Raw genomic sequence first — 16,538 nt, forward strand, 5'->3', positions numbered from 1 at the left:
AACGTCAGGTCATCACCATCTGTGGTTAGTTTTGGTCACAATATTTTGTTTGGGTTAAGAGCGTAGTGTAGGCGTCCATCTGCATAAGAAAAGGAAAATACAAAGAAAAGACCTGAAGTATTTTGAAAACTCTGGGGGGTGTTTTGTTAAGAGGACATTTTACACCAAATCAAGACATGGAAATGGTTACAGAATTGTACCGCAACACTCTGCATCCAGGTATGAAGCTCTTATTATTAGTGTCTGTCTGAACACATGCACTGTTTCCATAGCTATCAGAGTAAGCTGGCTGGTTAGCTATATTGCTGTGTAACAGCCAACCGAAACCAGCACATTTTTATATTCAAAGTTAGCAACTAGCTAGCTACTAACGTTATTTAACTGTAATAAACTTCGTTTTTTTTTTTTTTAATTGCAGGTTAGCTTGCCATTTTGGCTAGTTAGCAAAAACAAACTAGCTTGCAAGCTAGCTAACAAAGATGCTAGGTCTAACGTTAGACAGGCTAGAGTAGCTACAATAACTGTTCTTCCTTTTTTGTATTAGCTAATGATGCTTTTTTGTTTTCATGATGAGCAGTTGATCAGCTGAATGCCAAGTAATAGAGATTGCAGTAAGAGCGACAAAAGATCCGTTATTCCCATTAAGACTTAGACCAGTTCCACATCCTAAAATGTTCACAAGGATTTTGATGCATGTTAGTTCTGTCAAGCCATTTTTCAAATATTGTTATCAGAATGGTAATGTGGGTCACAGTTCTCAAAATAAATTATTGAAGTGATTGGAAGTCACATGCCAACACATAACAAGCAATAGACTGACAGTAGTGAGAAATATAAATGGTTTCAGTCGTGTGATTCTATTAAAACCACCAGTTGACTTTCATTGGTAATACACCACACTGACTTTATCTTCTCCAACATACACTGTGTATACCAAACATTAGGAACGCCTTCCTAATATTGATATCTCCTCCCCTTCCATCTACACTGAATGAAGTGGATTTAACAAGTACATCAATAAGGTATCATAGCTTTCACCTGGTCAGTCTATGCCATGGAAAGAGCTTAATCTTAATGCTCTGTATACTCAGTGTATATACACTGGACCGAAAGAGAGAAGCATCAGATACCATAAACAGAGCAGAGGGAACTCAAAAAACTAAAAAGGCATGCCAGAGACAGATTAGTTTATACATGTGAAGCAATCCATACATTTGTAAATGCAGTACTCGGTTCTGAAAAGATAAGCCTCATACAAGGAATTTTAATGATTTGTAACATGGAGATTAAGTGTTGAATACCTTTTGTAAATTAGGCAGAGTAACATTTTGTCTATATTCCACAGACTTTGGTCAGTCATGTGAAATCAAATTTTATTTTTCATATACACATATTTAGCAGATGTTATTGCGGGTGTAGCAAAATGCAATAGTATCTAACAATTCACAACAATACACACACAAATCGAAAAGTAAAATAACAGAATTAAGAAATATAAATATTAGGACAAGCAATTTCAGAGTGGCATTGACTAAAATACAGAATAGAATAGAATAGAATACATACATATGAGATGAGTAAAGCAGTATTTAACCATAATTAAAGTGGCCAGTGATTCCATGTCTATGAATATAGGGCAGCAGCCTCTAAGGTGCAGGGTTGAGTAACCGGGTGGTAGCCGGCTAGTGATGGCTATTTAGCAGTCTGATGGCCTTGAGATTGAAAAACAGCTTATGTCCCTCGATCCCAGCTTTGATTCACCTGTACTGACCTCGCCTTCTGGATGATAGCGGGATAAACAGGCAGTGGCTCAGGTGGTTGTTGTCTTTGATAATCTTTTTGGCCTTCCTGTGACATCGGGTGCTGTAGGTGTCCTGGAGGGCTGGTAATTTTCCCCTGGTGATGCATTGGGCAGACCGCACCACCTTCTGGAGAGCCCTGCGGTTGCGGGCGGTGCAGTTGCCATACCAGGTGTTGATACAGCCCGACAGGATGCTCTCAATAGTGCATTTGTAAAAGTTTGTGACGGTTTTATGTGACAAGCCAAATTTCTTCAGCCTCCTGATGTTGAAGAGGCGCTGTTGAGCCTTCTTCACCGCACTGTTTGTGTGGGTGGACCATTTCAGATCGTTAGTGATGTGTACGCCGAGGAACTTGAAGCTTTCCACCTGCTCCACTGCGGTCCCATCGATGTGGATAGGGGCGTGCTTCCTCTGCTGTTTCCATGATCAGCTCCTTTGTTTTGTCGACATTGAGTGAGAAGTTATTTACCTGGCACCACACTCCCAGGGCCCTCACCTCCTCTCTGTAGGTTGTCTCGTCATTGTTGGTAATCAGGCCTACTACTGTTGTGTCGTCTGCAAACTTGATGATTGAGTTGGAGGCGCAGGGCCCCTGTGTTGAGGATCAGCGAAGTGGATGATGTTTCCTACCTTCACCACCTGGGGGGCAGCCCGTCAGGAAGTCCAGGACCCAGTTGCACAGGGCGAGGTTCAGACCCAGGGCCTCAAGCTTAATGATGAGCTTGGAGAGCACTATGGTGAGGAACGCTGAGCTATAGTCAATGAACAGCATTCTTAAATAAGTATTCCTCTTGTCCAGATGGGATAGGGCAGTGTGCAGTGCGATGGTGATTGCATCGTCTGTGGATCTATTTGGGTGGTAAGCAAATTTAAGTGGGTCTAGGGTGTCAGGTAAGGTAGTCTCTCAAAGCACTTCATGATGACAGAAGTGAGTGCTACGGGGCGATAGTAATTTAGTTCAGTTACCTTTGCTTTCTTGGGTACAGGAACAATGGTGGACATCTTGAAGCAAGTGGGGACAGCAGACTGGGATAGGGAGAGATTGAATATGTCCGTAAACACTCCAGCCAGCTCTGATAATGCGGCTAGGGATGCTGTCTGGGCAGGCAGCCTTGCGAGGGTTAACATGCTTAAAATGTGTTACTCACGCCGTCCACGGAGGAGAGCCCACAGTCCATGGTAGCGGGCCGCGTCGGTGGCACTGTGTTATCCTCAAAGCGGGCAAAGAAGGTGTTTAGCTTTTCCGGAAGCAAGACGTCGGTATCCGCGACGTGGCTGGTTATCCCTTTGTAGTCTGTGATTGTCTGTAGACCCTGCCACATACGTCCCGTGTCAGAGCCGTTGAATATCGACTCCACTTTCTCTCTATACTGACGTTTTGCCTGTTTGAATGCCTTACGGAGGGAATAACTACAGTGTTTGTATTCGGCCATATTCCCAGTCACCTTGCCATGGTTAAATGCAGTGGTTCCACTTTCAGTTTTGCGTGAATGCTGGCATCTATCCACAGTGGCTGGTTAGGGTAGGTTTTAATAGTCACAGTGGGTACAACATCTCCTACACACTTTCTGATAAAGTCAGTCACCATATCCATGCATTCGTCAATATTAGAGGCTACCCGGAACATATCTCAGACCCCGTGATCAAAACAATCTTGAAGTGTGGATTCCGATTGCACAGACCAGTGTTGAATAATCCTTAGCACGGGTACTTCCTGTTTGAGTTTCTGCCTATAAGGGAGAGCGGGGGAGGGCCTTGTAGGCATTTCGAAAAGCTGAGTAGCAGTGGTCTAATGTTCTCAGAGAGAGTGCAACAGTCAATGAGTTTGTAGAACTTCGGTAGTGTTTTCCTCAAATTTTCTTTGTTAAAATCCCTAGCTACAATAAATGCAGCCTCAGGATATGTGGTTTCCAGTTTGCATAAAGTCCAGTGAAGTTCTTTGAGGACCGTCGTGGTATCGGCTTGAGGGGGAATATACACAGCTGTGACCATAACCGAAGAGAATTCTCTTGGGGTGTAATATGGTCGGCATTTGATTGAGAGGTATTCTAGGTCGGGTGAACAAAAGGACTTGAATTCCTGTATGTTATCACAATCACACCATCAGTGTTTTAATCATGAAACATACACCCCCGCCTTACTTCTTCCCAAAGAGTTCTTTATTCCTGTATGCGCTATATACTGAGAACGCAGCTGGATGTAGGAACAAAGACAGTATATCCCGAGAAATACTCTGTTTCACGGAAACATGGCTATTACAATCCTTAATGTCTCTCTGGAAGGAGATTCTCTTCCTGAGCTCGTCTACCTTATTATCCAGAGACTGAACATTAGCAAGTAATATACTTGGAAGCAGTGGATGGTGTGCATGCCTCCTGAGTCGGACTAAAAGTTCACTCCGAATACTTCTCCGCCGGCGGTATTTTGGATCAACCTCTGAAATCAGTTAAATTGCTCTGGGTGGTACGAACGAAGGATCCAATTCGTGAAAGTCGTATTGCCGGTGAGTTACCGCCGTTCTGATATCCCAAAATTATTTCCGGCTGTATATAACAAAACATTTCCTGGGCTAATAATGTAAGAAATAACACCTAGGCCTCCCGGGTGGCGCAGTGGTCTAAGGCACTGCATCACAGTGCTAGCTGTGCCACCAGAGAGTCTGGGTTCGAGTCCATGCTCAGTCGCAGCCGGCCGCGACCAAGAGGCCCAAGGGGCGGCGCACAACTGGCCCAGCGTCGTCTGGGTTAGGGAGGGTTTGGCCGGTAGGGATATCCTTGTCTCATTGCGCACTAGCGACTCCTGTGGCGGGCCGGGCGCAGTGCACGCTGACCAGGTCGCCAGGTGTACGATGTTTCCTCCAACATATTGGTGCGGCTGGCTTCCGGGTTGGATGGGCATTGTGTCAAGAAGCAGTACGGCTTGGTTGGGTTGTGTTTCGAAGGATGCATGGCTCTCGACCTTCGCCTCTCCCGAGTCCGTACAGGAGTGGCAGCGATGAGACAAGACGTAACTACTATCCTTAATGTCTCTCTGAGCTCGTCTCTTCCTGAGCTCGTCTAGCCCAGATACTACGAAATTGGGGAGAAAAAAGGGGTAAAAAAAAAATATATATATATATATATATATATATATATATATAAATATATATAAATATATATATAAATATATATATATAAATATAAATATATAAATATATATAAATATAAATATAAATATATATATATATATAACACACAAAGGAGCTAAAAGCAGAGCTGCCCTATCTGTCGGCGCCATCTTGCACATTGCTTAAATGTATTACTCACGTCGGCCACAGAGAACAACAGCCCACAGTCCTTGGGAGCGGGCCGCGATGGTGGCACTGTGTTATTCTCAAAGTGGGCGAAGAAGGTATTTAGCTTGTCTGGGAGCAAGACGTCAGTGTCCACGACGTGGCTGTTTTTCCCTTTGTAATCCGTGATTGTCTGTAGTCCCTCCCACATATGTATTGTGTCTGAGCCGATGAATTGCGACTCCACTTTGTCTCTATACTGACATTTTGCCTGTTTGATTGCCTTACGGATGGAATAACTACAGTTTGTATTCAACCATATTACCAGTTACCTACTTAAATGCAGTGGTTCACACTTTCAGTTTTGCGTGAATGCTGCCATCTATCCATGTCACTGCACTGGGGGTGTGTGAGGGGAATACTACTGATACCAGCACATCTCTTATCTGAACTACATGATAAACGAAAGATGCAACAATTTCAATCAGATAATAAGAGTATGTAAGAAATCTAGAGTAGTGCATTACTTTGCATGCACACCTAATAATAATTTAAGAAACACTTAAGTCAAATAAATATGTACAATATGTACAGGAGCTCTCATACTATGCTGCCATTACAGCACCATGGCAACCCTCGACAAAATATTTCAAGGCAGAAAATAACCAACCAAAAGTATAAGAAATCAACATATTTATTTAAGAGTGGGAGGGGGTTACTAATTGTAATTGTATGACCCTCTTTCCTTCCCACACTCGTCGTGGAGCACTCGCCACGTTCCCTGCTATTCAGAAGTCCCGTGTCAAGGGGAAGGTCTGACCCTGGCGTGGCCCTGTGTTCAGCTCCACTACATAGCACATTAGCCCGGGTATTATTCCATTATTACATCTTGTTGGCTTCATCCTTACTGGTGTGCACTGCTGACAAATGGCTTTTTTACCCAGCCAGCCTGCAACCCTTCCTATAGGCCTAACTCCTCCTCTTTTGGCTCGGTTCCAACTCAACCCCTAGATCCTTTACTGTTGCCCTTTGCTGTAAATAATATGGGTGTAACTCACCCTTGCCCTCCAAAAGGCCATAATGCTTTCATCCAGATCTTCAAACAGTAAAGAGGTGGATAGATGAAAGCAATATGGCCTCAGGGAGGGCAAAGTGGCGCAATCCCCATATTGCTTACACCAATCCAGTCCTTTCAGATCTGGGCATACCAAAGGGTAGGAGCTCAGGAAAGGGGCTAGGGCCAGAACCTCTTTGAGAGAAGGAAAGAAGGAAGATGAGGAGAGGTGTAGTAGAGGCGCAGAGAAAGTGAGAGAGAGAGCAAGCGAGATGGCTTCGGCCCGCTGCATAATAATTCACAGATGATTATTCAAATGAAGACAACCTTTCAGCAGAAAGAGGAGAGAAGATAAGGGGGTGACAAACTACAATCGCCACCATCTCATGGCCCATGGATGAACTGAAAAGATAATGATTGCCTCCGAATTCAAAGTAGCGTTAGGGTCTACATTGGTCCCCCCTGCCCAACAGTAACACGTTATTTTCCACTCCAGAACCAAAGTCCATATCTACTGACTGGCTAACTGTATTAGTCCTGGTCTGTCCTTTTCTCAGAACCAGGTCGTTGTTAAAACGCTCTCGCAACGTATCCCGACCTCGTAATTTAGAGCCCAATTTCACGGGACACTGCCTCACCTGAAGGAGAGGGAAGAGTCGGAGAGGAAGAGAAACGTACGGAAGGAGAGTTACGCCTTCTTTTTTCTCCCATAATGCGTTGGGACAATCCCTTCAAGACTGACAGCGTGACTCACAATCCGACCCCGCTACGCCCTTCTCATATACACACACACTGTTTATTAGCAAAACACAGGATCCATCTCCACGTCACTGCACCGGGGGTGTGTGAGGGGAATACTCACATCTCTTATCTTAACTACACTGAACAAATATATAAACAAAACATGCAACAATTTCAAACATTTTACTGGTTTACCGTTCAAATAAGGAAATCAGTCATTTGAAATAAATTAATTAGACCCGAATCTATGTTGGGCACAGATACTTAAAAACAAATAGGTGTGGATTAGAAAACCAGTAAGTATCTGGTGTGATCACTATTTGCCTCATGCAGCGCAACACATCTCCATCGCATAGAGCTGATCAGGCTGTTGATTGTGGCCTGTGGAATGTTGTCCCACTCGTCAATGGCTGTGCAAAGTTGCTGGATATTGGCAGGAACTGGAACACGATGTCGTACACGTCAATCCAGAGCATGCCTAACATGCTCAATGCGTGACATGTCTGGTGAGTATGCAGAACATTTTCAGCTTCCAGGAATTGTGTACAGATCCTTGCAACATGGGGCCGTGCATTATCATGCTGAAACATGAGGTGATGTCGGTGGATGAATGGAACAACATTGGCCATCAGGATCTCGCCGGGATTCATCGGTGAAGAGCACACTTCTCCAGTATGCCAGTGGCCATTGAAGGTGAGCATTTTCCCACTAAAGTCGGTTACGACACCAAACTGCAGTCAGGTCAAGAGGACGACGAGCACACAGATGAGCTTCCCCGAGACGGTTTCTGACAGTTTGTGCAGAAATTCTTTGGTTGTGCAAACTCACAGTTTCATCAGCTGACTGGGTGTCTAAGCACAGACCATCCCACAGGTGAATAAGCCGAATGTGGAGGCTGGCATGGTTACACGTGGTCTGTGGTTGTGAGGTCGGTTGGATGTACTGCCAAATTCTCTAAAAACAACGTTGGAGGCGGCTTATGGTAGAGAAATTAACATTAAATTCTTTGGCAACAGCTCTATTGGACATTCCTGCAGTCAGCTTGAAAATTGCACGCTCCCTCAAAACAAGAGACATTTGTGGCATTGTGTTGTGTGACAAAACGGCACATTCTAGAGTGGCCTTTAATTGTCCCCAGCACAAGGTGCACCTGTGTAATGATCATGCTGTTTAGTCAGCTTTTTGATATGCCACACCTGTCAGGTGGATGGATTATCTTGGTAAAGGAGAAATGCTCAATAACTAATTTGTACACACAATTTGAGAGAAATAAGCTTTAGTGCTTTTCTGTGGTTGTTCATTTCAGTATAATGTATACCGGGGGCGTAGCCAGAAATGTTTTGGTGGGTGGGCCTCGGTAGGGGTGTAGAGTAATAATTTTTAAATAATAACGTATTGCCTACGCCCCTGACATACTGTACAAAGCTTGATTTGTTGCAATCAATGAGCTTGCTGCACCTTTCTACTGACAATTTGGCCCACTTTTCAGCAGGAAACTGCTCTAATTCTTCAATATTTGAGGGGAGGCCTCCACCAACTGTTGTTTTCAGATCTTGCCATAGGTTTTGGATGTGATTCAGATCTGGACTCCTTGCTGGCCACTCCAGATCAGTCAACCATTCATGGGTGGTTTTTGATGTGTGTGTGGGGTCGTTGTCCTGCTGGAAGACCCACAACCTTCAATGAAGTCCCAGTTTTTAGAAAGTGGGTTGACCATTGGACTACAAAGCACCTGATAATCTAATGATTTCATGATACCTTAAAAACACTGGACAAGGTCGATGTGCTCATTTGAAATAGGGGGGGGGAACTACCTGTATTTGTCTAAGGAGAAATGCTCATTTTCCATTGCAAAACATTTTGAAAGTTTATCGTTGTGTAATCTCTGTTAAACCAGAAGTAAAATCTCTCATAATTTGGTAAACTGCGTGATTAACTTCTGCGGTCATACTTGCAATTTACATAAGTATTCAGACCCTTTACTCAGTACTTTGTTGAAGCACCTTTGGCAGTGATTATAGCCTTGAGTCTTCCTGGGTATGACAGTACAAGCTTGGCTCACCTGTATTTAGGGGAGTTTCTCCACTTCCTCTCTGCAGATCCTTTGAAGCTCTGTCAGGTAGGATGGGGAGCGTCGATGCACAGCTATTTTCAGGTCTCTCCAGAGATGTTCGATCGGGTTCAAGTCCGGGCTCTGGCTGGGCCACTCAAGGACATTGAGACTTGTCCAAGAGCCACTACTGCGTTGTCTTGGCTGTGTGCTTAGGGTTGTTGTCCTGTTGGAAGGTGAACCTTCGCTCCCAGTCTGAGGTCCTGAGCACTCTGGAGCAGGTTTTCATCAAGGATCTCTCTGTACTTTACTCTGTTTATCTTTCCCTAAATCCCAACTAGTCTCCAAGTCCCTGCCACTGAAAAACATCCCCACGACATGGCGCTGCCACCACCATGCTTCATTGTAGGTATGGTGCCAGGTTTCCTCCAGACGTGACGCTTGGCGTTCAGGCCAAAGAGTTCAATCTTGGTTTAGTCAGACCAGAGAATCTTGTTTTTCATGGTCTGTCCTTTAGGTAACTTTTGGCCAACTCCAAGAGGGATGTCATGTGCCTTTTACTGAGGAGTGACTTTCGTCTGCCATTTCTACAATAAAGGTCTGATTTGTGGAGTGCTGCAGAGATGGTTGTCCTTCTGGAAGGTTCTCCCATCTCCACAGAGAAACTCTGTAGTTTCTCTGTAATCAGAGTGACCAATGTAATCCATTTTAGAATAAGGCTGTAACGTAACAAAATGTGGAAAAAGTCAAGGGGTCTGAATACTTTCCGAAAGCACTGTATATAACGGCCTTTTATGGGGAAAAAAGTTATTCTGATTGGCTGAGCCTGGCTCCCCAGTGGGTGGGCCTATCCCCTCACAGGCCAACCCATGGATGTGCCCCATGGATGTGAAATTGTTGCATGTTGCATTTATATTTTTGTTCAGAATATATTTTGTGTTTAATGTGTTTTATATTTTATTATACAGGGTGCATTTGGAAAAGAGACCTAGGTCTCAAAATGTATTCCATGTCAAAATGAAGGATAAATAAAAAATATATATGTTTCAACTCAATTAGAACAAGTACCTCCCAAATTAATCAATTGTGTCAGTTCTCGCTCTTTAAGTTACATTCATCCTAACTACTAAAAAAGCACTTCTTTACATTTGAAAGTTTTATTTCCAATTAATAATGGCATATAGTGAATATTTCAGTAGGGAGCTTTATTCTCCCATATGCTTCTTACTCATCCATGAGCTTCTCAGCCAGCTCCTAAACCAGCAGGGCTTAAGGTACAGTGAACTAACCAACAGACCAGTTAAACTACAACAGCATTCTCAGTAACGGTTACATAAATGTTTTACATGTGGTTGTTTATCTACCTTAGTTGAACGGACTGACTGAAGTCGCTCTTGATAAGTGTCTGCTAAATTACAAAAATGTAAATGTACCATTGCAAAGCAGGCTGGGTATTATTCTAATGAGTTCTGCCCCAAAAAAACAAGCTCTTTCACCAAACAAAATTTGGTCAGTTAATTTCTACATGAATGAATCTGGTGCACATCAAGTTCCAACAACTTTGATTGCTTCTGTGGACAGGTGTCTTTTATACAGGTAACAAACTGAGATTAGGAGCACTCCCTTTAAGAGTGTGCTCCTAAACTCAGCTCGTTACCTGTATAAAAGACACCTGGGAGCTACAAATCTTTCTGATTGCGAGGGGGTCAAATACTTATTTCCCTCATTAAAATGCAAATCATTTTGTAACATTTTTGACATGCATGTTTCTGGATTTTTTTGTTGTTATTCTATCTCTCACTGTTCAAATAAACCTACCATTAAAATTATAGACTGATCATTTCTTTGTCAGTGGGCAAATGTACAAAATCAGCAGGGGATCAAATACTTTTTTCCCCTCACTGTGTTTTTCCCCTCACTGTGTTTTTATTTGTTTTTCCTGTGAAGCACATTGTGTTGCATTCCATGTCTGAAATGTTTTGTATAAATAAAGCTTGATTTGAAAACCTGAAGTTGGTTAAGGTCAATTCAAAATAATGTACAGCATGTGTGTGAATGTGCGTATGTTTGTGTTTACAAGTGTCTGTCTCTGTGAGTGTGTATGTGTCACCATGTGTGTATGTGCCTATGCATGTGTGGGTGAGTGACAGTCAGTCCAACTGGGCGACAGTATGACTGATTACTGCTGTCCTCTACTTGGGCAGGTGAGACTCCTATTACTGATAATGAGGCTAGAGAGGAGGCTGCCATTAATTTGGCTCCACAGATCTACCGTACACAGTCAGTGTGTGTGTGTGTGTGTGTGTGTGCGTGTGTGTGTGCACCCACGTGTTGAACTCTCCTCAAACAAACTCTGGTGCCCTCCAAAGTGGACGTCTAGGAAAACTTTGCCCACCGTCAAAACAAATCCTCGTAAAATAGGATAAAAAAAATACTGTCAAATCTACAGACCACAAACGTTAAGCCAAAGTCCTTCATGTCTTCCTTTTGCGTGATAAGATATGAAAAGTGTGTTTTCCTCAATTCAATTACCTACCGCCTCCCTGAGAAAAATGTCATTTTCTGAAAGCCTTCTTTCCAAGTCAAGCTTGCCCTGCTTCATTTTCTATTCACCGTCATTTGCTACTCACTTCCCAGTGACCTAGGCCAACCAATGGAATTAAGCTTCGCACTCACATTGAAGAGACCTAGATGTAGATTTCAATATAAAAACTTCAGCCCCGAAAGTTTCTCTCCAGCACCATTTCACTACACCTAAAGCCAGAGGTATCAAGGCCACAAAACTGATTCTAAAGCAAACTTCACTCATGAGTCCTCTCCCCTCCTCCCATCAGAAAACAGTCACCTAGACCCATCAGACCTGATTGATCTCTAGGTAACCATCTTTATTTAGCTTCTCAGTAATTCACCCCCTCCTCCCCCCAGTCAGAAGTCTCTTATCTCTGGCTTCATCCCAAATGGAACCTTGTGCCCTACATAGCACACTACTTCTGATCAAAGCCCCGTGGCCCCTGGTCAAAAGTAGTGCACTATATATGAAATGGAGTGCCATTTGGGACACAACCTCTGTGAGAGAGAGAAGAAAGAGAGGAACAGATCAATGCTTTGAGTTATGAAACAACAGTGGCACGGCTAAAGTCCATCTCTCAAACAACACCCTGGCTAGGTAGACAGGCGACTTGTTTCACAAAATGAACCCCCCCCTCCACCCCACCCCCATTAATCACCAGCCCAAGTGATCCCCTATCGTCTAGTCTGAAAGTGGGAGACGGCCAGAAGTTGGGACATTTTCTGATGGAACTTGTCGCTTCTCCCTCGAAGTAGAGAGACCTTACTGGATGGATCACTTTACATCACCCAGTTAACTCGTAGTGTATGTATTACTGAGTAGGCTTCACCTAGAGCCAATATTTTCAAATCACACACTACGAGAAGTAGCCTACGACAAATGTTCTCTGAACATAAACGAGGCTTTCTTTGCCTTTGTTGACCAAATGTTGTGATTATCTCAGAGATAAAATATATTTCTCTCATGGCATGTCTAATATTTGTTTTAAAAAAAGTACTCCAAATCAAACTGAATTAAACTGTGCCTTTAATATTCTCCTATCACTTCAAGAGTGAAAAGAAGCAGTCATGTTCTCTAGAAGTGTCTAATTTTAGTGATGTCCCTCCTGTGTATCCATAGCACCCCTTTGGCTGGTTGGCAGAGGTATGACCCATATTCCCTGTCCCCTGTTGAAAGCATTAGGAGGCTCGGGGTACTTGGCTGGCACTGCTCTCCTCCTGTCCCCCACTGTGCTCTTCGGGTGTGTGTGTGTGTGTGTGTGTGTGTGTGTGTGTGTGTGTGTGTGTGTGTGTGTGTGTGTATCATCTGTGTGCTGGACAGGGCTGGGGGGCATAAGGGGCCAGTTTAGTGATGTATTACAGCATGACACCTTGGCATGGGGATCAGCATAGCCCTTGGTTCTGCCAAAATCACTCTCGTCTATGAGTAAAGCAACTACACAAGGTCATCAAAGTAAAGCCTCACACCCAGGTATGTGTTCAGATGTACAGTGCTACACACTGGTGATTGGCTAATATGATAAATTGTTAAGTTAGTAATATTGATAGCCTATAGATCAATCAAAGTCATGATGGCACGATCAACTTTGAGGTATTAAAATAAGTGATTTCTATCGCTCTGTTGGTAAATACTTGCATCAGATCACATCTATAAAGGACTGGTATTCTGATTAAAATCCATTGATGACAACTTGAAGACAGACCTTGTTGGGTCTAAACCGCTGTAAGACATGGGGATACATCAGTCTCTTGCTGTCGGGACTCAGACTTACTTCAACTTACCGCCAATAAGGTCTAACGCAGACTCAATGAATTTACGACTCTGCAAGGGCTGTCATTTCCTGTCATTTCTCCACTTCACACAGGCAGATCCTAGGGCAGCGTTTTGGGCCATGCACTCTATGAGAAATGTCCACAGTCGCTGCGGTGATGAGAAGTGACAGGAGGATTCTCAGATTTATTAGCGTTCGGTGAGCCGGTGTCATTAGAGATTCGCGTCACACTGTGAATTTCTATTTCCCCTGGTAACGGCGTGAGATTCCATGCCCGAGCGAACCGCAATGCTCCGTCTGACCCCGGTGGTTCGGGGAAAGTTGGGGCGGGACGTGAGGGGGGACAGATACGGCCTGCTCATGAATTAATTATTAAGGATGACCAGCGGAGTGTTCAACTTTCAACCCCTGCGTCCGTTTCGCCGGCGAGGACCTGGCTGATGAATGGGCATCAGTGCTCAGAGCGACTCCAAATAACTCTGCTTCCCTGGTTAACTATTTAGGAGGGGACATGGCCGGGGGTAATTCTATACATGCCATGTTTAAAATAGTCACTGCTGTTACTACTGTAGGGGAGGTTTCCATACTGTATGTTGAGATATTGTTCAGAGCAGTTACAATAACAATATAATTTGTCAGGGTTTGCGGCATTTCCATTTCAATTCAAGCTGATTCAGGAAATCTTCCGAAAAAGATAACATTACCTTTGGAATGTCCATCACTTTTTTTTTAAAACCACAACCTGTAATTAAAATAAATTAAAATAATGAGCATGAACAGTGAACTGACCATCCATTCTGAGATGATGATGTCCACCTTCTCAACGGGCAGTTTGACCTCCTCTATCCTGCCCTTTATCAGAGTGACCCTGTCCTGCAGCTGGTTCGACCTGAGAGGAAACGAGACGGTAAAGAAAAAAATGTGTTATCTTTCCTGTTCAAAATATGCCATAGTTATTTTGATAGCGAGACAATATGAGAGTCCAAAATTACAGCCAGAGATAAATTAAACAGTACATTAAGAATCTTAAATCCAAAAAGAACAAATTAAATATAAAAAAATAACGAAGTGTTGGAGTGATGCTTTCAGCAAATAGGCCAAAACCATGGATCAGGCACAGTGTTCTACTCAACATGAGTTGTACTTTTACACTTGCATTCAACTCCAGAAAATAATAGTTGTAATCATGGTAACAAATCAATAGCTGTACTATGGTCTCCCAACAACACACAGCTTTTGTTGTTAGGACTTTAAAGGATGAGCTATTCTTATTAAGTGGGCTATCTTTCACAATTCTATAAAAATAAAGTCCCTGTAGTTAAGGCACAACAAACAGTGAATTTGTTCCGACATATACCCAACCTACTACTCTAACATTGGTCAAAAGCCAAGCTATTTTGGGTAAGTAGGACATAATTGTTCCTCCCCTATGGCCCTTTCACACAGAGGTTTGTGAAATGAAAACCCAACCTGACCTGTGTGTGTGTGTGTGTGCGCATCCAGAGCACGTGTGTACAGATGAGGTGTGTGTATACACAATACATGCGAGTCCATACTGATGTGGTGACTACGAGAGTGCACCCTGTTTAAATGATTCTTCCTTTTCTGACCGGCAACCCAGGGTATCAATCTCTGTGCATATTCCATTATCATGACAGCTAATGTTACTGGGGACAGAACAATTACTCACGGCCCAAGAGTGCATTTATGCAGCGCTGATCCTTATCTTCCGCTCCCTCTCTCGCTCGCTATCACATCCTCCCAGAATCACTCTCTAACGTTCTCTCTATCCCCCCTCTCTACCTCCCTTCTTCTCCCTCCTTTCAGGAGAGGGAAACACTGTAATCTCATTATTGGGGTAATTTAGAGGACAATGTCAAGGGGGGGGGGGGGCGTTGAGAGGTAGAAAGAGATATGACTAAAAGAAAGAGAGCAAGAGTGTGTGTGTATGTACATGTTAGAGAAAGAGAGAGACGGACATAGAGAGTGCCATTCTTCTGGTTGCTTGTAGTGTTAATCCCCCCCGTGGGTTAAATACACACGTTTCATCACCTTAAATCCATCTGTATTGGAGTAGCAGGATTATGCCACAACTCCCCCGGGGGTACAGGGCACTACAGTGAGCCCAATGATTCTAGCTTAATTACCTCATATTTTTAATTGTGCTTCTAAATTTCTTTGTGTGAGCCTACATTTTTCAAATTAGGTGCACACGTGCTCCTTGTAAATAAAACGTAGTTGATTCCCCCAATGTCCTACAGCAAAAAAAATCTAATGTTACAGACACTCATTGGTCAGTTTATTAGGTACACCACCCTGTTCACAAAAATGGTTCGCTCCTACAGACAGGCCACTGAGTATTAAGATATTTTAACGTTTTATTGACACATTTAGGCTAGTAATGTAGATGGGGAGATCAATGAGAGGGATAAAGCAGAGAATGTGAGTGGAGGAACGGGGGCTGGGAATCGCTGCAGCCAGGGACAAATGTGGTCTGGGGGCGGCATCACTACAACTAGGACAGCACTACAACTAGACCAGCCAACAGCACAGTTCGATTGTATTTTGAGTGGAACATTCCTTTAAAAACCCAATATGGTTCAGTGTTCAAATCTCCATCGGGGTGCAGTCCCTAAATTATTCCTATCCGTGAGCATGGCTTTCAGTGCAGCTGGTTGAAGAATTACACAACAACAGTCTAGCTCTCAATGCAACACTCGACTAATCAGACAATTCAGTAGGATTATCTGTATAATAAAATAATCCATTGCAGTAATTATGAGTTGTAATCAATCAAGAATCTCCCATTTTTCAAAGGCAATGAATGTGGTAACTTAACTCGTCCTGTTTTCTAATTTAAACATATGAGCGAGCGAGAGAGATTCCTGTCTGGCAAACAGCAACAATTATAATGAGAGCCCAACCGATATTTTGGTTCACACACATTAAAAAAAATAATAATAAAGAAATAAAGAAAGAAAATAAAGAAATCGGTCAATTTTGGCCTTTTAAAGCTATATCGCTATCGGCCGATAACCGATATTCAATAAATAGGATGGAGAAAGGGAATCTAATGCTTATCTGAACCATCATCATGATGTGTCATTATTGTCACAATGTATGAAATCAACATTGGAAGAAACATAGTTATTGGATATTTGTTATTTTGGATGGCAATTTATGAGAATTCAGTGTCGAAAAATGTAACTTTTCAATTTTCCCACTGTAAAACAGTATATCGGCATACATATCGGTATCTGTAAGTTTTGACCCCCCCCCC

At 43.1% G+C, this 16,538-nt stretch overlaps 1 protein-coding gene across 1 annotated transcript in view; it reads right to left on the reverse strand.

The window, feature by feature from the left end:
• Positions 1–16,538, reverse strand: part of prmt3 (protein arginine methyltransferase 3) — a 97,306-nt gene that overhangs the window by 60,204 nt on the left and 20,564 nt on the right. The window contains 1 exon segment of the mRNA NM_001140336.1: positions 14,048–14,147. Coding sequence (NP_001133808.1) covers positions 14,048–14,147 — 100 coding nt within the window.

The sequence above is a fragment of the Salmo salar genome, chromosome 26 (genome assembly GCF_965601325.2).
Source record: "Salmo salar chromosome 26, fSalSal1, whole genome shotgun sequence".
Lineage (NCBI taxonomy): Eukaryota > Metazoa > Chordata > Actinopteri > Salmoniformes > Salmonidae > Salmo > Salmo salar.